The sequence below is a fragment of the Struthio camelus genome, chromosome 6, assembly GCF_040807025.1.
Source record: "Struthio camelus isolate bStrCam1 chromosome 6, bStrCam1.hap1, whole genome shotgun sequence".
In the NCBI taxonomy this organism is placed as follows: domain Eukaryota; kingdom Metazoa; phylum Chordata; class Aves; order Struthioniformes; family Struthionidae; genus Struthio; species Struthio camelus.
Genome location: NC_090947.1, coordinates 46557657 through 46573513, shown reverse-complemented (window position 1 = coordinate 46573513; position 15857 = coordinate 46557657). Strand labels below are relative to the sequence as shown.

Below are 15857 nucleotides of genomic sequence, written 5' to 3'. Positions count from 1 at the left end.
TCTCCTGAAATTTGTCAATGCAGTCATCTATGCAACAGAGTGCGAGTACACCAAAAGGAGCTCAGTTATAGATGCTTCCCCCCCCCCCCCCAAATACTGGGTTTTATGCCCTTACCTGTTTAAAACCTCGTGTGAAGGGATTACCATTAAAGGAAAAATATTTAAACTTACCTGCAAAGGCATTTATTTTTTTAACACATGAATTTTGTCTAGTATTTATTTAAAGGCTTTGTAGTTTCAATGTTCTTTGCTTTATGCTGCAGCTAAATTTTGTCATCTATGTGTCTGCTACATCACTTGCTTTTTGCTGAAATTAACAACTACTGATGAATAAACTGACTTTTGTACTCAGGCTTCACAAACTATACTAACCTCAAAATAACACTCTATCTCTGATCATAAACCAGAAGAAGCCTCTTAATTATATGCATAATTTAAATTACTGTGATACATGCAAGTTTTACTCTAAGAGGCTCTAGATAAATAAAAGCCAATTAATAATGTTAGGACACCATGATTCCACAAATAATTTACATGATTTCTTAGGAAAGCAGAGGTTTTGCTATGTTTACTGACACGGCATTTAACTGATCCTGCAGTGAGCGTTTCAGAATGAAAATAAATGCAGATTATCACAAGGATCAAACAAAAATGAAATCACCTACACCATAAAAACTTCAGTTATCAGAAGGATTATCTTTCGATAGAGAAACGTTTCTACTTCTATCACGTAGCATATATACGTTCTGAACATTAAGCATATATACATTCAGTAGGCTCTCCACACGTATAAGAGATGTTATTTTTAACACCTTCTTACGCTGATTCTGCGTTATTTAATACTTTGCACTAACTTAATAGCTCTCAACTGACACTACACGAAAAAAAGGCACTTTCAACAATCATGCTCATTTTACAGATGCAGCGCTTCCATTTACCTCTGGAGAAGTCTAAAGTCAAAAACAGAAAGGAGAACCTGGAAATGCTCAGACTTAACTATTCCTTCATGTAAACTGTTTATATTTAAATCTTCCAGTTTAACCGTGAGCGAGGTACAGGTCCTAAAAAACGTGCTTATCTATCTCTCAGCTTTCAAAACTCAGACAAGTACAGCTGACGCAGCATTTGCCACGTTAAGTGAATCACAAAGCTTCCCCTGACTTTTCTGGGGCACTCTTTGAGATAAGTATGACTAGCCTAAAGTGTGCTTACTTAAGTTGATCTGAATATCTAGTAATCTTCACCATTACATTTTGAAAGTAGTACAAAAAGAGATCAAAGAGCAATGGATGGAAAAATTGCCTGTCTCTGATTACCAAAAAAGTGAAGTGATCCAATACAGTGTAAAAACCTCAAGGAGGCAGCAATACCAAAAGAATTCATTCAGCTGCAGAACAACTGATTTACAACATACTGTCAAAAAAGAGGGATCTGAAATGTAATCTACCAAAAAGTATTTGTCACCTGTTGAGTAATATCATCCATATTCCAAATGTCTATTCAGGAATGCGGAGGAAGGAAGTTACTGATTCTCTTACAGAGTACTGCATCTCTGCAGACAACAATCCAGTACTTCCTCTTCTACTGTAACAGTTAAATAATATTTGTAGTACAGCTCTGGATGACTTATTGTAATGTTCTTTTAAGTTACATTTACAGTGATCTTAATAGCTGGACAGATTTTTGTTAAAAGTGATTCCAAGGTTCAGTAACAGGTTTGTAGCAGCAGTGGCAGATGGAGCACTGATTGCACACGAATGCTTATTTACTTACCTTCACATTGGGTGTATATATGTTTCTCAGAGAAGCAAGGGCTGCAGACAGTCCATCAGTACTATACCCAATCCACAAGGCTTGAAGATGACTGGAAGAAATTCCAGTCCTTTTACTGAGACCCTAACAGAAACGATACAACAGGAAATCTCTCTGTTTTTTGATTACAAAAAAATATTTACATCTTTATGTCATCAGCATAAAGAGAAGCTATAATTTGGTTTGTTAGCACTGGTAACAATTTCAGGTGTTCTGCATAAGCTTCTGATAAATTATTAAAGCAACTCTGATGAGGATCTCTAAGACACCTCCATATATAGAGATTATAAAACTCCTACTAAGCTGCCAGCTTTACCTTAAAAATGTGAGCCTTAAGTATATGATGACCGAGCTCCATAGTTTGTTGGCGGTTTAACTTTCCCGCCTGTCGAGAAAACATGAAAGCCAGTAGAGCGTGTCCGTTCCTAGTAAAAAGAACAGGATTGAGAGAGAACTGCATGTATCACTACACTTCCAGTGAATACCCTGATATAGTTTGTCACATTCACTCAGATGTCTTGGTTGGACTACTGAAACATACCTATACCTGGACATAAATTGTAAGATGTTCAAATATCATGAAAGGCAAATTTTCTAATGCTAGCCAAACCTTCACCAGTGAAGTCATCAGCGGCAACAATAACTGTGTTCTTTAAGTATAGCAAGTTCACTTATTAAAAAGAATTGAATAGGGACCTGAGAAACTTAAAACAGCTGCTTGTTAAAAGAAGTGTTCAAGTCTCTACCTGAATCATGAAATTTCACTGAAGCAAACAAGGATCTGTGGTTTGCAGATGGCAAACATGAAACCAAACGATATCTAAACCAGCTAGATCATGACTGCTGCAAACTTTCCACATGATATCTGGAAGTGTTTGCAGTTGCTGTCATCAGTTTATTAGTGAAGAAACAAGAGCCGTTTATGTTGTTGCCTTCTCTGTTTTTGTTAACCATTAAGTTTAAACAACATTATTTCCAGAACGAAATAATGCAAAGAGAAAAAAGGCACATTTCATGTTCGAAACACACTCCTAATATTTCTGCTGTAGCCTCACAGGAAGCCACGGTCAGATCTGACGCAGCTCTGGACACCGACTTGTGCAACCCTCCTCCTTCTGTGCTTGTTTCATCTCACAGTCAGAAACTACAGCTTCCTCAGAGAAAACCCAATCGTTTTGCAAAACTGGAAAAATCGAGTATCTTCAAAATTTGAGCTAGACTGTGTATTTAGTAATTCTACACCTACACTAGTTAGCTGTCAGTTTTCCAGAAAACAGTGGAATAACCTTGAGAAGAGAAGGTTACCACATACCATGTGTTAGTTAGAGTACATACTACTGGACCATTAACCATATGCTAATTAGACTGTTCTGGGGTGGGGGGAGACTTCTCACTCCATCCCCAGAAATATCTAGGCAAAACTTTCATAAAGAACAGCTTAAAATTCTTATTCTCTGCCTTCTGTTAGGGCATGCACCCTGCATCACGCATGCAGTGGGCCCAGGTGCAGCTAGAAACACTGAGAGAAAGCAGGAGCTAAAACCTCTGCAACTCCGATATTCTCCTCACAGGTGAGTGACTGCACTATCTGAACTCTTCTTGTTAAATCCACTCTGCAGCTCAGAGAAGTTTTGGGTCTGTGATAATTTTAAAAGTCAACATTATTTTGTAAAAACAAGCTGAAATCCTGCACAGAACTCAACAAAATGGAAGATGCAGACTGCCAGAACGTGCGTGTGCAATGACGGCTTGAATGAAGAGGGTTTTTAATTACTTTTGTTTTCTTTACCATCTCCAGTTTAACTGCTTCATGCTCTTGAACCCAAAGGAGGCAAGAAGCAACAAACTGAAACAATGCCACCTGGTGATATAATTACAGAAAGAAATGTTTAAATATTTTAATAAGAGCCAAAATAATCTGTTTTTCTTCCTATTCCTGCACTCTAAATACAAAAGGAGTCACTGCATGAAAATGTCAAGAGTTGTGATATATGAACAACAACATAACACTCATTTCCCCACGAAGGTACTGAAGTCAAATGCAAATTCTGTAAAGTCTATCATTTATCGTAACCTTTGATATTTCTCATCGAGTCCACCTCTAAACATGTACAGATTTGCCCCTGGAAAAATTACGAGGCTTGTGTTTCAACATCACTCTCTCCTCTCACCAATTTTTGAAAACAATTACATAAAATATTATGGCAGTCATTTGAGCATGATTTACTGCAGGTTTTATTTACCTTGGCTCACATAAGAAGTCAGTGTTTTCACCGTCTGCTCTCCAAACAAGCCATTCCCTGAAGGAAGGATGGCAGAACATACGTGTTTTGTCACGTCTTTTGATCAGAAAACACGAGAGGGCCTCCATCCTCTGGCTGAAGTCTTCCCATTGTTGTTCACCGTTTATTTGGCCTGCATTAATAGCTTGGAAAATCTGGTCATCTGTCATGGGATGTAGGGATGCCAGTGCCACATTTAAAATTGGCAGGGCTCGCTCAAAAGCAGAGTTTGTCATGAACTTCATGTTGCACTGAAGTAAATACAGTTCTGACAGGGACACTGGAACTACCTTGTAGCTTGCGCTTTTGATCACTAGGTGACCTTTTTGAAAAAGATCCAGTGTCAATTTCAAATAGAGATAAGATCCCAGGCTTCTCATGATCAGGTGATTACTCACTTTCCCAATAATGGCTGCATCAGCTTTTCCATTTAAAGATATGTTGTTTATAATTTCTTGACTGTTATTAATCCTGTACTGAATATAAGCATTCAAGTCGTCATGAATTTCTTTGTTGTCTGGAAAATCGTCCAGGGATATTCTGACAAAGGGCAGTGAACTTGCTACTTCCTGGGGTGGCAGAGAAAAAAGAAAAAGCACACACATGCATTACAGTATTCCAGCACTGAAGGCTCCACCACCTGTCTTTACTGTATTTTTCTTCTGTAAAAGCAGCAGCATGAGACAGATGAAAAATAAATTGGCCAGCTCTACTGTAGCTTTGCAAACAATGTCCCCTGCTAACAGATGAAACAGTATTTCTGCATTGCATTATTTTTCATAGGAAGGTCTCAGATATTTTACTAACGAAGCTTTGCAAGGGAACTGAGGGGGATGAGCTATACGAAGGATCGCTTCAAGTTTAAGGGAGTGGAAGACAGTTACCAAACGGGACTTTTTTTAAGAGAGGGGCAAGGGGATAGGGAGAGAGGCAAGAGAGAAAGTAACTTCCTTCATTAAGAAACAGATCACAAATGATCAAGAGAAAAAAGAATTATCCTCATCCTTACATCTTCCAGTAGCAACGTACCAGAAGTATACCAGCACCACATACACAGGTCTGTTTAGCTTAAGGTAAGTTCCAGTTCTGGCAGTCAGACACTTCAACGCGTTTATCTGAACATGTTTTTACGGCAAACAAATAAAGAGCTGAAAGACCTGAAACATCTTACACAGAGGTGTCTGTCAGGAGAGTTTAACAAGCTTCTCAACACCTTAAAAATGCAAAAATAAACTCTATTTCACTTAAAAATAGCTATTATGTATTTAAAAAGCTGAACTTTCAGGTTAGTGGGACATTTTGATCACTCACGCATCTCCAGAGAGGAAACACAATCCATACTACAGAAATCACTTGTTAAAATTCAACATTTAGTTGAGAGCTAAACTTTTGATGCGGTCACCTGCTTAGAGCACCAGTGGCTAAAAGGCAGATACAGAGTAAACTCTCAGAAGGGCTTGCTAAAGCACGGCTGTACCCTAACACAGCTAAACAGACTTCACAGCACTGTCTTGCAACTCGTTAGCTTGATGCACAGACAGAGCAAGTTCAGAGGCATCTGTCTACTTCTGCCTAAACACACCGTGAACTACTTTAGGAAACAGTTCCTAGAGACTAGGAATGAAGTCTTTTAACATTTCTTCTCCGAGTGACGGGTGCCTGGCTGAGCGGTAGCATAGGGCTGTATCTCAAGTACTGTCAAAACATAAATGGTGTTATCTCAGAGGTACAATGAAAGACTAATAACCAGTGACACTTTCTTTTTTAAACTGAAGTGCGCCTATCTTAAAACAGCCTGACTAGCGTTGGAAACCAAAGCAGAACTGTGCTCAGCATTTTGCTGGCCAGCGCAGAAAAACTGGAATTCTGAACGGTGATCCCTCACCCACCTCAGCCCTCCAATTTAGGGAGCCCAGGATGCTGTATTCCTGGGAAGCAGGCATCCCCCTGCACTCTCACTCCCCAGCAAAAAGCTGTCTTGGGATTACCGTAAATATTTGCTAGTTGCATAATTCTGACACAGTACTCTAACTAGAAGTTTGGGAGCTGGATTTTTTCGAAAGGGGAAACTGGATGAAGATAGACAGAGGCCAATGGTACTGAGGCCAGGAATCAATTTCATCAATCTCCCATAGCTATCCCTTCCTAAGACGTGAAAACCCAAAGCCTAACACTAGCAGATATATGCTCCAACAAATAAAAGTTGGAGGCAAGACCACTACGGGTCTCTGACTTATCTTCAGCTCATTCATTTTCTCATTTCTCTCTTGGAAACCAATTAAACATACTCTAGTTCCATCACTTCTTGTATTATTAATTACACTAGCATACTCCAGAAAACGATAATAAAAAAAGCCTCCAATATCATACTTACCCTCTGTGTAAAGAAACATGCAATAAAGTATAAGGAGAGAGGGAAAAAAAAAAAAAAAGTCATGACTGAACTCCTCTCAAGAGTATTTTTTTTTTACAATAACCTAGCTGCAGCAGGTTAGATGAAAGATCACTGTCTTTGAGGGGAAGAAAACAAGCTAAAAGGTGTTTTTACCTGAAAGTTAGTTCTTACAGTCACAATAAGCTTCAGCCAGGGAGGAAATTTAAAAATTATGTTTGTGATAAATGAAGAAAGTGTATCACCATAATCAGGTTTATGAAATTCAGCATCATTTAAACCATCTATCAAAATTATATATTCTTCCTCAGGAATTTTCTGCTCTAAAAAAAGGAAATGAAAAGGGAAAAGAAAGTTACAAATTTTCCTATGAAATGACATTTTTATCCCCAAATTTTGAAAATCAAGGAAGAAAACAAAGATACCTATATGCACAGTAATACATTTTATCATATTTTGGCAGTATTCAAGAGATTAAACATTTAAACAACTGAAAAACAGTACTACTACTACTTAAACCAATCTACTCTTTATACTTAATAATGCTGTTCAAACAATGAAAACATTTAATAGCTTTGTTTTCTAGATCTCACAATTATAAAACAACACTGCTACAGAGTGCTAAAAAGTGTTAGCAATCACAGTGTTTTTGATCACAATTACTATGTATCCATTTCACTACTGATTTAAAAAGGCACAGAAAATTTCAAAAAAAAAAAAAAAAAGGCATGACAAAAGTCAAAAGCATGTGAAAACAAAATCTTTCAATGCAAAATGTGTCAGCCTTAACTTCAAGTCACAGAGTTATCTTTGAGCTTTCTGGCAAAAAAGTAATAGTGAAGTTTCCATAATCCTTCATACATTTTATAGAATTTTATTTAAAAACATTAAACCTCTGTTTGAAAACCATCATTGTTATAATGAACAACCAAAATAAAAGAATCCCTTCTCTAGAGGCATTCTACTTCACTTGCTTTTCTTAGAGCATTAAAACACACGTACCTAGATTTTTTGACTTTTAGTAGCAGTTTGCCTGAAGTTTCTGAATTGCTTCCTGCTTGACCTACCTTTCCTGAGGTTTGAAAGTGGTTCCAGCACTCCCCTTTTAAAAGCTGCTGCTGGATCTTGGACACAAGACCTCAGGCTAAGCATGTTTTGTAGGTGAGGCTCTTTTATTAGAAGATCTCTGTATGCTGTTAATTGAGTTGAACGACAAAGTAGAGCTGCAATACTGTGCACAAATTCTGGGACAAGACACGTATATGTGTTGTCAGCTTGACAGTAGTGATAAGCAACAACCTGGAGAATTAAAAAAAAAAAAGGGGGGGGGGGGAGGAGAGACCCAATAAATATTCAGATGGTTGCTACTTAGTCCAATTATAACAAAGCGTTACTAAACTTCTTTCAACTCCAAAATATTTTTCTGTGTTAGAATAGTTAACCAACTCCATAATCTGTGACAGATGGCCTGTATCGGAGGTGTAAACGCACAGAAAGGAGGACAGGGAAATAGACTTCAACCCTGTAGAGCCTGGAAGGAGGAAAAGAAATCAAGGTATCAGATGCAGGCAGGAAAATGCAGTCATTTGAGTCCCTGCTACTTGGATACAGAGGGTAACAGCAAAGAAACTAGGTAGGTACAAGGAAAATAACTTAGGCTCTACTAAGCAACCACAATTTAATGACATTGTATCACACACTGTAAAGATCTCAGAACTAATTTGATCATCATTAGGCAAGAGCGAATGACAGAGAGACATTGAGGACATTCTCACAGAGCAAATGGACAGTAAAAGGACAACTGGCTTTATTCTGATCATTGCAGAGATATATATTATTTGAAAGCAGAATATAATGTATTTCTGTGCAAAGCAAACCACAAAGAAAAAGCAGTGTTCACGGTATACACAAAGTTGGCATGTCAGTGGCTTTCATAGCATTGTTCCAAATATACATGTTACTTTAAAGACAGCAATAATAACCCCATGTTTTCCCCACAACTATTCGCATAAAGCATGGAATTTAGACATTAATGTTTTTTCCACTTAGGTGAAAAAAAAATCCTAGCACAATAATACAATGCAGAAATAATTTTTAATGACTTACCTTTAGACAAACAGAGTATGGAAAATACAAAGACTACACTCAGACACAACTTCTGCAGTAGACATTAACATGCACTGTTTCATCTACCCAGAATCTTCATTCAGCAAATATAGATGCATTATACACAAATATTCTATTTTATTTTTCTTTCAGCATTTTGCTTTTGGAAGGTATACTGACCATCTACCTCATTAGAACAAAAGGCCTTTTTACAAGTAAAGGATCCCAACCTTCTCATACTCATATAGAACGAAAGGATGTTTTTAACCTATAGAAACAGAGCCACCGTAATCAGCTTCTCAAAGAGGGAAAAAAAAAGGCAGCAGTGAAAGCAAAAACGTCACCCCCCCAAATACGTACCTTTCTAAGGCCAAGCAGAATTCAAGATATAACTTGAAAGATAGGAAAAATCTGACTAGCTGTGAAACTTGCACATCTTTTAGAAGTGTCCAAGCTTGCTGCCTATTTTCCCACCACTGACTACTGGTATACCCGCAAGACTGTACAAAGCAGACCGTCTCCCAAGTTTGAGGTTTTCTAACGCACTGAAAGAGGAAAAGGCCATCAACGAGCAGAAAATTCACCTTTGAAGCAAGACGTCTCACCGAATCACCTGTTTGATTTTGGTGTTCAGGACTACCAGGACAATTCAGGTTCTTCATTGTATTGGTTCCGCTTGGAGGAGCGGATGGGGGTAACTGACTTAGGGGAATCTCCTGACAGGAGTCACCACCTATTTTGGAAAGGGAATAAACAGAAAAAAGATCAAATTTGCTGATAATAAACTACGTTTTATAGGAAAACGTCATGGAATATCTTTACTGTTAGAATAAAAATGAAAACTGAGCAATAATATTAAAAAAATTCTGTAGCTAGTCTGACCAATATGCAAGCACATATTGGCAACTTTACAGTTTTAAAGTAGTTCATCTAACTTCTTCACCGAGTCTATAAAATCACTGAAAGCAAAACCGTGGTGATGTGAAGAGTTTCCTTATGAAAATTATATACATATTCCATGACTCTCATGAACCAATAGATATTATGTGACTGAACTGCTGGAAAATATCAATAGGTTGCTATTACTGACGGGTTTATCTTCAGGTCACCGACCACATATTTGAAGCGTCAGTAGTGGAAGTACTAGTAATGACAGTCATACCCTCCCTCCAATTAATGGAGGCGCTGGATTAGCCAAGTGACAGAACCCTATGCATCTTAGTGGAGGGCTTAAGATGACAGAATTGGTTTCTCCATAGCTTGATTCTTGCCTCTACCCAAATTCTATGGGAAATGCGTGGTATACAGTGGGGAACACACATGTCATTTCTCTCCTTCCAAACAAGCTGATAGGAGAACAAGCTTCTGCAGTCACATTGCCCACAGAGTTCAGGGTAAGCACTGCATGACAAGAGGAAGAGACTTCACAGTGTTCCCATTTTACTTTCTTTTTTGAGGGGCTGAGATCGTGGTATATTTAATGGAAGGTATTTGACAAAGCACACAATTTCAACAGTTTCCTTTCCTTGGGGAGGCAAGGAAACCTCCCCAAATTGCCATTTCCTTGGCAAATGCCTGTGGAGGAGTTCATGAGGCCCTACTAACTTATGTCTGAAAAGCAAACAACATTCTGACTCTTGTTATCAGTACAACAACTCAAACAACAATTCAGAAGAGGAACATACTTTTAGGGGATGAATTAGGACTATGTGAAGCTATTTGCCTCATGCGACTTCCATGGCAGCTAAGTGCCACCAGCCGTGAAATAATAGCAGTCTTCCCAAATCCCACATTTCCGGTAATAACTGCTCCCCTGTTCTCTGCCAGATCTGTATTCTTCAGCTTTTCCTCAATCACTTGAAACAGCCATTCTCTTCCGACAAACACAGAGTCCGTTGTTATGCTTGGCACTTCAAACAATAATGGCTTCAGCAAAATGTCTTGAGGCTTATACGGGATGAAACGACCTGAGAAGTGGCAGTGGGGGAAAAGTTTATTGGAAGAAACTAGACACGCAATAAAACAGCACTATTTCAGAAGATCAATCATTCAACAACCTTGTTAATCCCGTTAATAATCAGGTTTCTTCTTAGGACTTTTACTCAACAAAAAACTGATTTGCTCAGCACAGGTCACCTCCATCATTCCTGCGTGAATTAGAATCTGAGATAAATTACAAGTATCATTTGAGGAATCGTTTTGGTTTAGGATTGAACTTGAGTTAGTAAGTTGCAGAATCCAGAAGTTTTCTTAAAAATGTGTCAATAATTCTATAAATTTGGAAGTCTAAAATATGCATTAATTAAACCCAATGTTAGAGAAATGCTGTTTCAGCAATAATTAACAAATATGAAAACATGTAAACGAAAGAGGACAACTTAAAATCTATATAGGCTCTCAAGACTTATTTTGCCAGGAGGTTGCTTACCTTTTTCTGCTTTTAATTGTTATTGGTCAATTAACCGAACCTGCGGTTGACTAAGTTAGTCAAGAACATAAAAACTTGCATACCTCTCTTTCATTTAACATAAATCTGCTATTTTGAGGTTCAAAGATCAGAAACACTGAAACATATGTTACTCATAAACAAGTCTAACGGTATTAAATCAGTTTTCTTTCTAAATCAAAATCTGAATGACACTCTCTGAAGATTAATACAGGGTAGTATTTCTTAAGTCGCAGAACACTTATCTAAATGTCACAGATAATAAAACTTGGCAATCAAGGAAATTTTCAGGACAGTTTCTAAATACTGAAATAGTACACAACTTCCCTTTGGATATTCACATAAAGTACCCTGCACTGGTCAGACATGCATTAGTTAGATAAACAATATACTGATATATTATAAAAAGCCATTCAAGCAATTTCTAAGCCACAGCGCTATGCAGAAAAAAGTGTGAGCAAGCATCCCATTTTCAGACATGTTGACTAATCTGTCAGAAGCATATCTTCTGTGCTATTAACAGATTATACTTAAAATATGTTGTGGGATGGGGGTGTTTACAAAGATTTCGGAACATCCACATTACAAAACTACTGCAGAAAAGCGTGACTGTGCCAAGACAGATGCAGATGTAAAAATATATACCTTTAATTTCCTGTTGCACTCTTCCCCCAGCAGTGTTGTGCCAAGGTAAGCGAATTGAAGTACGTAAAGGAGCATTTCTTTGTCCATCCAAATAACTCAAATCTTCCAGTTTGGTTGAACTTGTTGCTAGGGTATTAGAGAATTGAAGTTTATTTTTCTCTCAGCATAAATAAAAAAAACTATTCTTATTTACTACATTTTTGTTTTCAGCATAGGATTTTATAGATAAGTTTTTCTAGCCAATTGTATCTCCTGCCTTTTTTTCATGATGCTAGCAGTTTCCCTCTATGGAGGTAGACTATTTTGAATAGACACTCTTTATTAAAATACCACTGTCTCCCCTAGTCAGATGTGCTTCTTTTCCGTTTTTATTATGTATTATACTGTATATATAATACATATGTATTTAATGTAAAATATTACCATCACAATTCAAAATGACACTAAAATTTGTGGAGAGAAGCCAAAAAGAGTGAGACACTACAATTTTATTTAGTAAAATTTCAGTATTTCCATGCAGAAACACTGCAAAAGAACTATATGAATCTTTGCCTTGATTTCATTGGAGTTGCTGGAAATATAAATTTTGCAGTTAGACTACCACTGTTATGTATTGTACTAGACACTGTATGTATTATTCCACCACATCCAAGACATTAACAATCATTGCATTAACTAAGTCTTTACATGTTCCTCTGCATAGACAAACACAGTTCTAAACCACACAAAAGCTCCTGATGAGAAACCATCAGCAACAGTAGTTGTTCTCACAACAGCCCTCATTTAAAATACCTTCTCACAATGTCCTCCAATTAAAACACAACGTTTCTACAGTACAATGTCACTCTGAGAATGGGAATGGTAGCAAGTCTGTGTGTCTCACTTTCAAAGCCACCTAGAGCAGCAGTCCAAGTCACTGACGTTATAACCTTTACAAAACGCTTTCTAATCAAGTTCATTAAAGATTTCATTAGATTTTTCCCCACTCAGAAGGCATGCATGTCTGCCTTAACCGCCTCACATGGTAAACAGTATTCATGTTAATACAGTTTCCTTTTTACTATGGGAACAACCCTAACCCTATCAGCAAGGTCAGAAGTGTTAGGCAGAGGTTCAGATATTAGTTGCTGGTAGACTCATTATGAGAAAATAGTTACTTTTTTTTTTTTCCCCTTGAATGCTGCAAAATAATGCATAACATTTTTTCTTCTTTTTCTTCAACTTCTACACCAAAATAATAGATACAAAGAAAAGCTAAAAAACCAAAGAGCAGACTTGCCAAGTTATATCAGATAGGTATACTTTTTCACCAAAAATAAACAGAATGAATATTCACATTAACTAAAGCAGTGTTTAAATTGGTATCAAATCCAAAAATCTTTCATCTGAAAAACTCTGCAGTAATTACACTGCAGAAAGAAAGAAAGAGGTAACTTTGGGTAAAATTCAAAATAAAATCTCCAAATATATAATACCGTCTTTTGAAAGAAAAGTCTAACTTCATGAAGCAACATGTTTACGTAAGTTCTTGGGTTTGAATTATTTTGGATATTTATTTCAACAAGATTAATGTATGGGGGGCATGAAGAGAGGTAAGAAGTAGGCAGAAAACCAACCCTCCCTCCCTCCCTCGACCCCCTGCAGCCAGGGAGGTGGTGGTAGGAGAACTAACTCAAACCTCCAGCCCTCTCTACTCCTCTTCCCAAAAGACTTATCTGGGGCTGCCCCACAGGCAGGCTGCTTCATGCATTTGGTGACACTACCAGGGCAGGCAGATTCAAAGAAGTCCGGGTTGGGCTCTGCACTCCACAAATATTAATGCTTCCCTAGCCTCAGAGATGGAGGCTACACAAAGTTGCTACAAATTGCCCTTCTTCTGCAGTTGAAGCAAGATAAGGAATCCTCAGACTCTTGTAACATATTTTAGCATAAACTTCAGCTCTTCGTACTGTCAGCAGCTTCCAAGACTTAGGAAGGGTACCTGTCCCCAGCGTGCACAGGGCTTGCCCCGTATTTCAGACATTACAGGTTACATCATCTTCTGACCATGTAAATACTACCTGCTAAGATGATTCCTACAGGGATTAAGAGGATTGCAATGAATCTTTTTCTTTCACCTCTACATGATATGGGAAGGTGAGAGGCTATGCAAATTCCACTGTCTTCTCTCAGCACACACTGTCATACTGTAGTGTTTGTGCCATGAAGTTGAATAAACAAAAATAGTGCTCCTATTACAATCTATAACACACTACAGGTTCATAATTCAAAGTGGTATTGTCAGAACTTAAAAATTCTCTCTACAGGAATCATTGACGTCTGCACCCTAACCTCAGAAATGCGAGGTTTTCTTCATTCTGTCTTGATCAATTTTTTTAATTCTAAACTTTTAGTCAACTAAATCTATTGTCACATATAGGGTGTTCAGAAGCATGGGTGCAATATATCAGATCATTGGTTCACAGGGTTACATTTAGGCAAGCGAATCTCGTGGTACAGTTAGAATTCAGTGGGCTGTTCTAACACTCAAGTCAAAAGTGCTTTTCCAGAGATTCATCTGTTACAACACTAACAAAAAGTAATGGAAATGCATTTCCTGAATGGGATGGTTGAACTAGAAGGCAAAGTTTCAGGTAATTCTTTAAAAACAAAACTACGTTTGCCTTGTTCAACAGGAATCAGAGTACGATTTCGGTCTTAGTGTTAGAAAGATTTACAGATCTAGCAAACGCAAACATACACAAAAGCAACCAACTCAAGGAGTTAGCTGGCACCAGATACAGTTCTGAAATGATTGGTGGATATTAAAATGTCTCAGAAGTCCTGATCTAACCAATACCTATTAAAACTCATGATAAAAGCCCTCTACGTAACAATTTTAAATAATTTATATAATATGCATCTATTCAATCTACGCTTCTTTTTTTTTTTTTGTACTGTAAAAATACTTTCATACCAACAACACAGACTTAAAAGAAAGCTTCAGCAGAAATGTCATATCATTAAGAACATCCCTTTTTCTATCTCACGACTTTACCTGCAACAGAGTTTGGACGAGGCATTATTAAAGAGCTACAACTTTGAGTATAGGGAACAGGACCCTCTCCTGTAGATACTTCTTTTGGCAAATTCTCAGCAGATCCAACTGTTTCCTCTTCTGCAACTGGTGAACAATTATCTGTTCTTCGATCATGAATAGCCCCCTGCTGTGTTCCAGCTCTGAGACTCCCATCCTTACTCCACTCCAAACTGGATCCACTGCGATCATCATTTTCTGATGAACTTGTTATGGTTGCTGAAAAAGGAAAGTAATTCTAAAGTATACTTCAGAGGGACAAGGGCCTGCTCGTGTTAAGATGCATCATAGTTTTCACATTCACGTGGCTTTTCAAGCCCACAGATAATATTCAAGTAGTTATTCATAGGACACTTTGTTAAATTTGAAGAATATTATTTTATCTAAAAAAGCCAAACAACACCGTTTCTCGAATCAGGAAAAAAACCTGAGAAAGCAGTCAAGGAAATACATGTTCTGAAGAATCCTGTTACGTCTTTAGACCTATGTAATTCGTGCTGAAGAAAAAAAAAAAAATTCTGGTTTTATATGAAGGATCTACTACTTCACCAAAACATGTCCCAATGTCTTTTAAGAATTAAAGCTCTATAACACATCTTGCAAATTTTCAAACCAGCTGAGAAACATGGAGCTATTAACAAAAGCTCATTAAATAAGACATATAAATAGCATCTAAAGTAATAATAAAATATAAATATATATTCTGGATCATTCACATTTTTAAAGATATATATTTTGTAAAAAGAATTCAAATTAAATCCTTTGAAAAAAATTCTCACAGCTCTTCCAAAGTTGGCAGGCTTGCACCAACCCTATTTGTGACCAAACATCCTGTATACTGTGCAGCATACAAAATAAAATGCAACGCTGTTAAGAGATTTAGCTCATGGAACAAAGGTAGCTTAGGCACATTAGTATGGCAATTAGCCTGCTCTCTCATACATCTGGCAAACTAATCTTGATATACTGCTTCCAGCAACCGGGGTTATCTGTTCTACAGCACTGCTGTCTTTGCCAAACAGGAGTTATGCTGTGCTAGACCCTGAAACTGTTTGCTAAAAGACCAACAGCTCACACAAAGGGTATTTCACCTATAGG

General features: G+C 37.5%; 1 protein-coding gene across 12 annotated transcripts in view; it reads right to left on the bottom strand.

Moving 5' to 3' along the window:
- TANC1 (tetratricopeptide repeat, ankyrin repeat and coiled-coil containing 1) overlaps positions 1 to 15857 on the bottom strand; it is a 114208-nt gene that overhangs the window by 21684 nt on the left and 76667 nt on the right. For 11 of the 12 annotated variants that reach the window (XM_068949468.1, XM_068949474.1, XM_068949470.1 and 8 more), the window contains 9 exons: positions 14721 to 14978; positions 11684 to 11809; positions 10278 to 10559; positions 9177 to 9325; positions 7554 to 7785; positions 6643 to 6809; positions 4056 to 4663; positions 2129 to 2237; positions 1774 to 1896 (listed from right to left, as the gene is read on the bottom strand). In XM_068949468.1, the coding sequence (XP_068805569.1) occupies positions 1774 to 1896; positions 2129 to 2237; positions 4056 to 4663; positions 6643 to 6809; positions 7554 to 7785; positions 9177 to 9325; positions 10278 to 10559; positions 11684 to 11809; positions 14721 to 14978 (2054 nt within the window). The remainder of the gene's footprint in view (positions 1 to 1773; positions 1897 to 2128; positions 2238 to 4055; positions 4664 to 6642; positions 6810 to 7553; positions 7786 to 9176; positions 9326 to 10277; positions 10560 to 11683; positions 11810 to 14720; positions 14979 to 15857) is intronic. The other variant, XM_068949475.1, reaches the window with a different exon arrangement.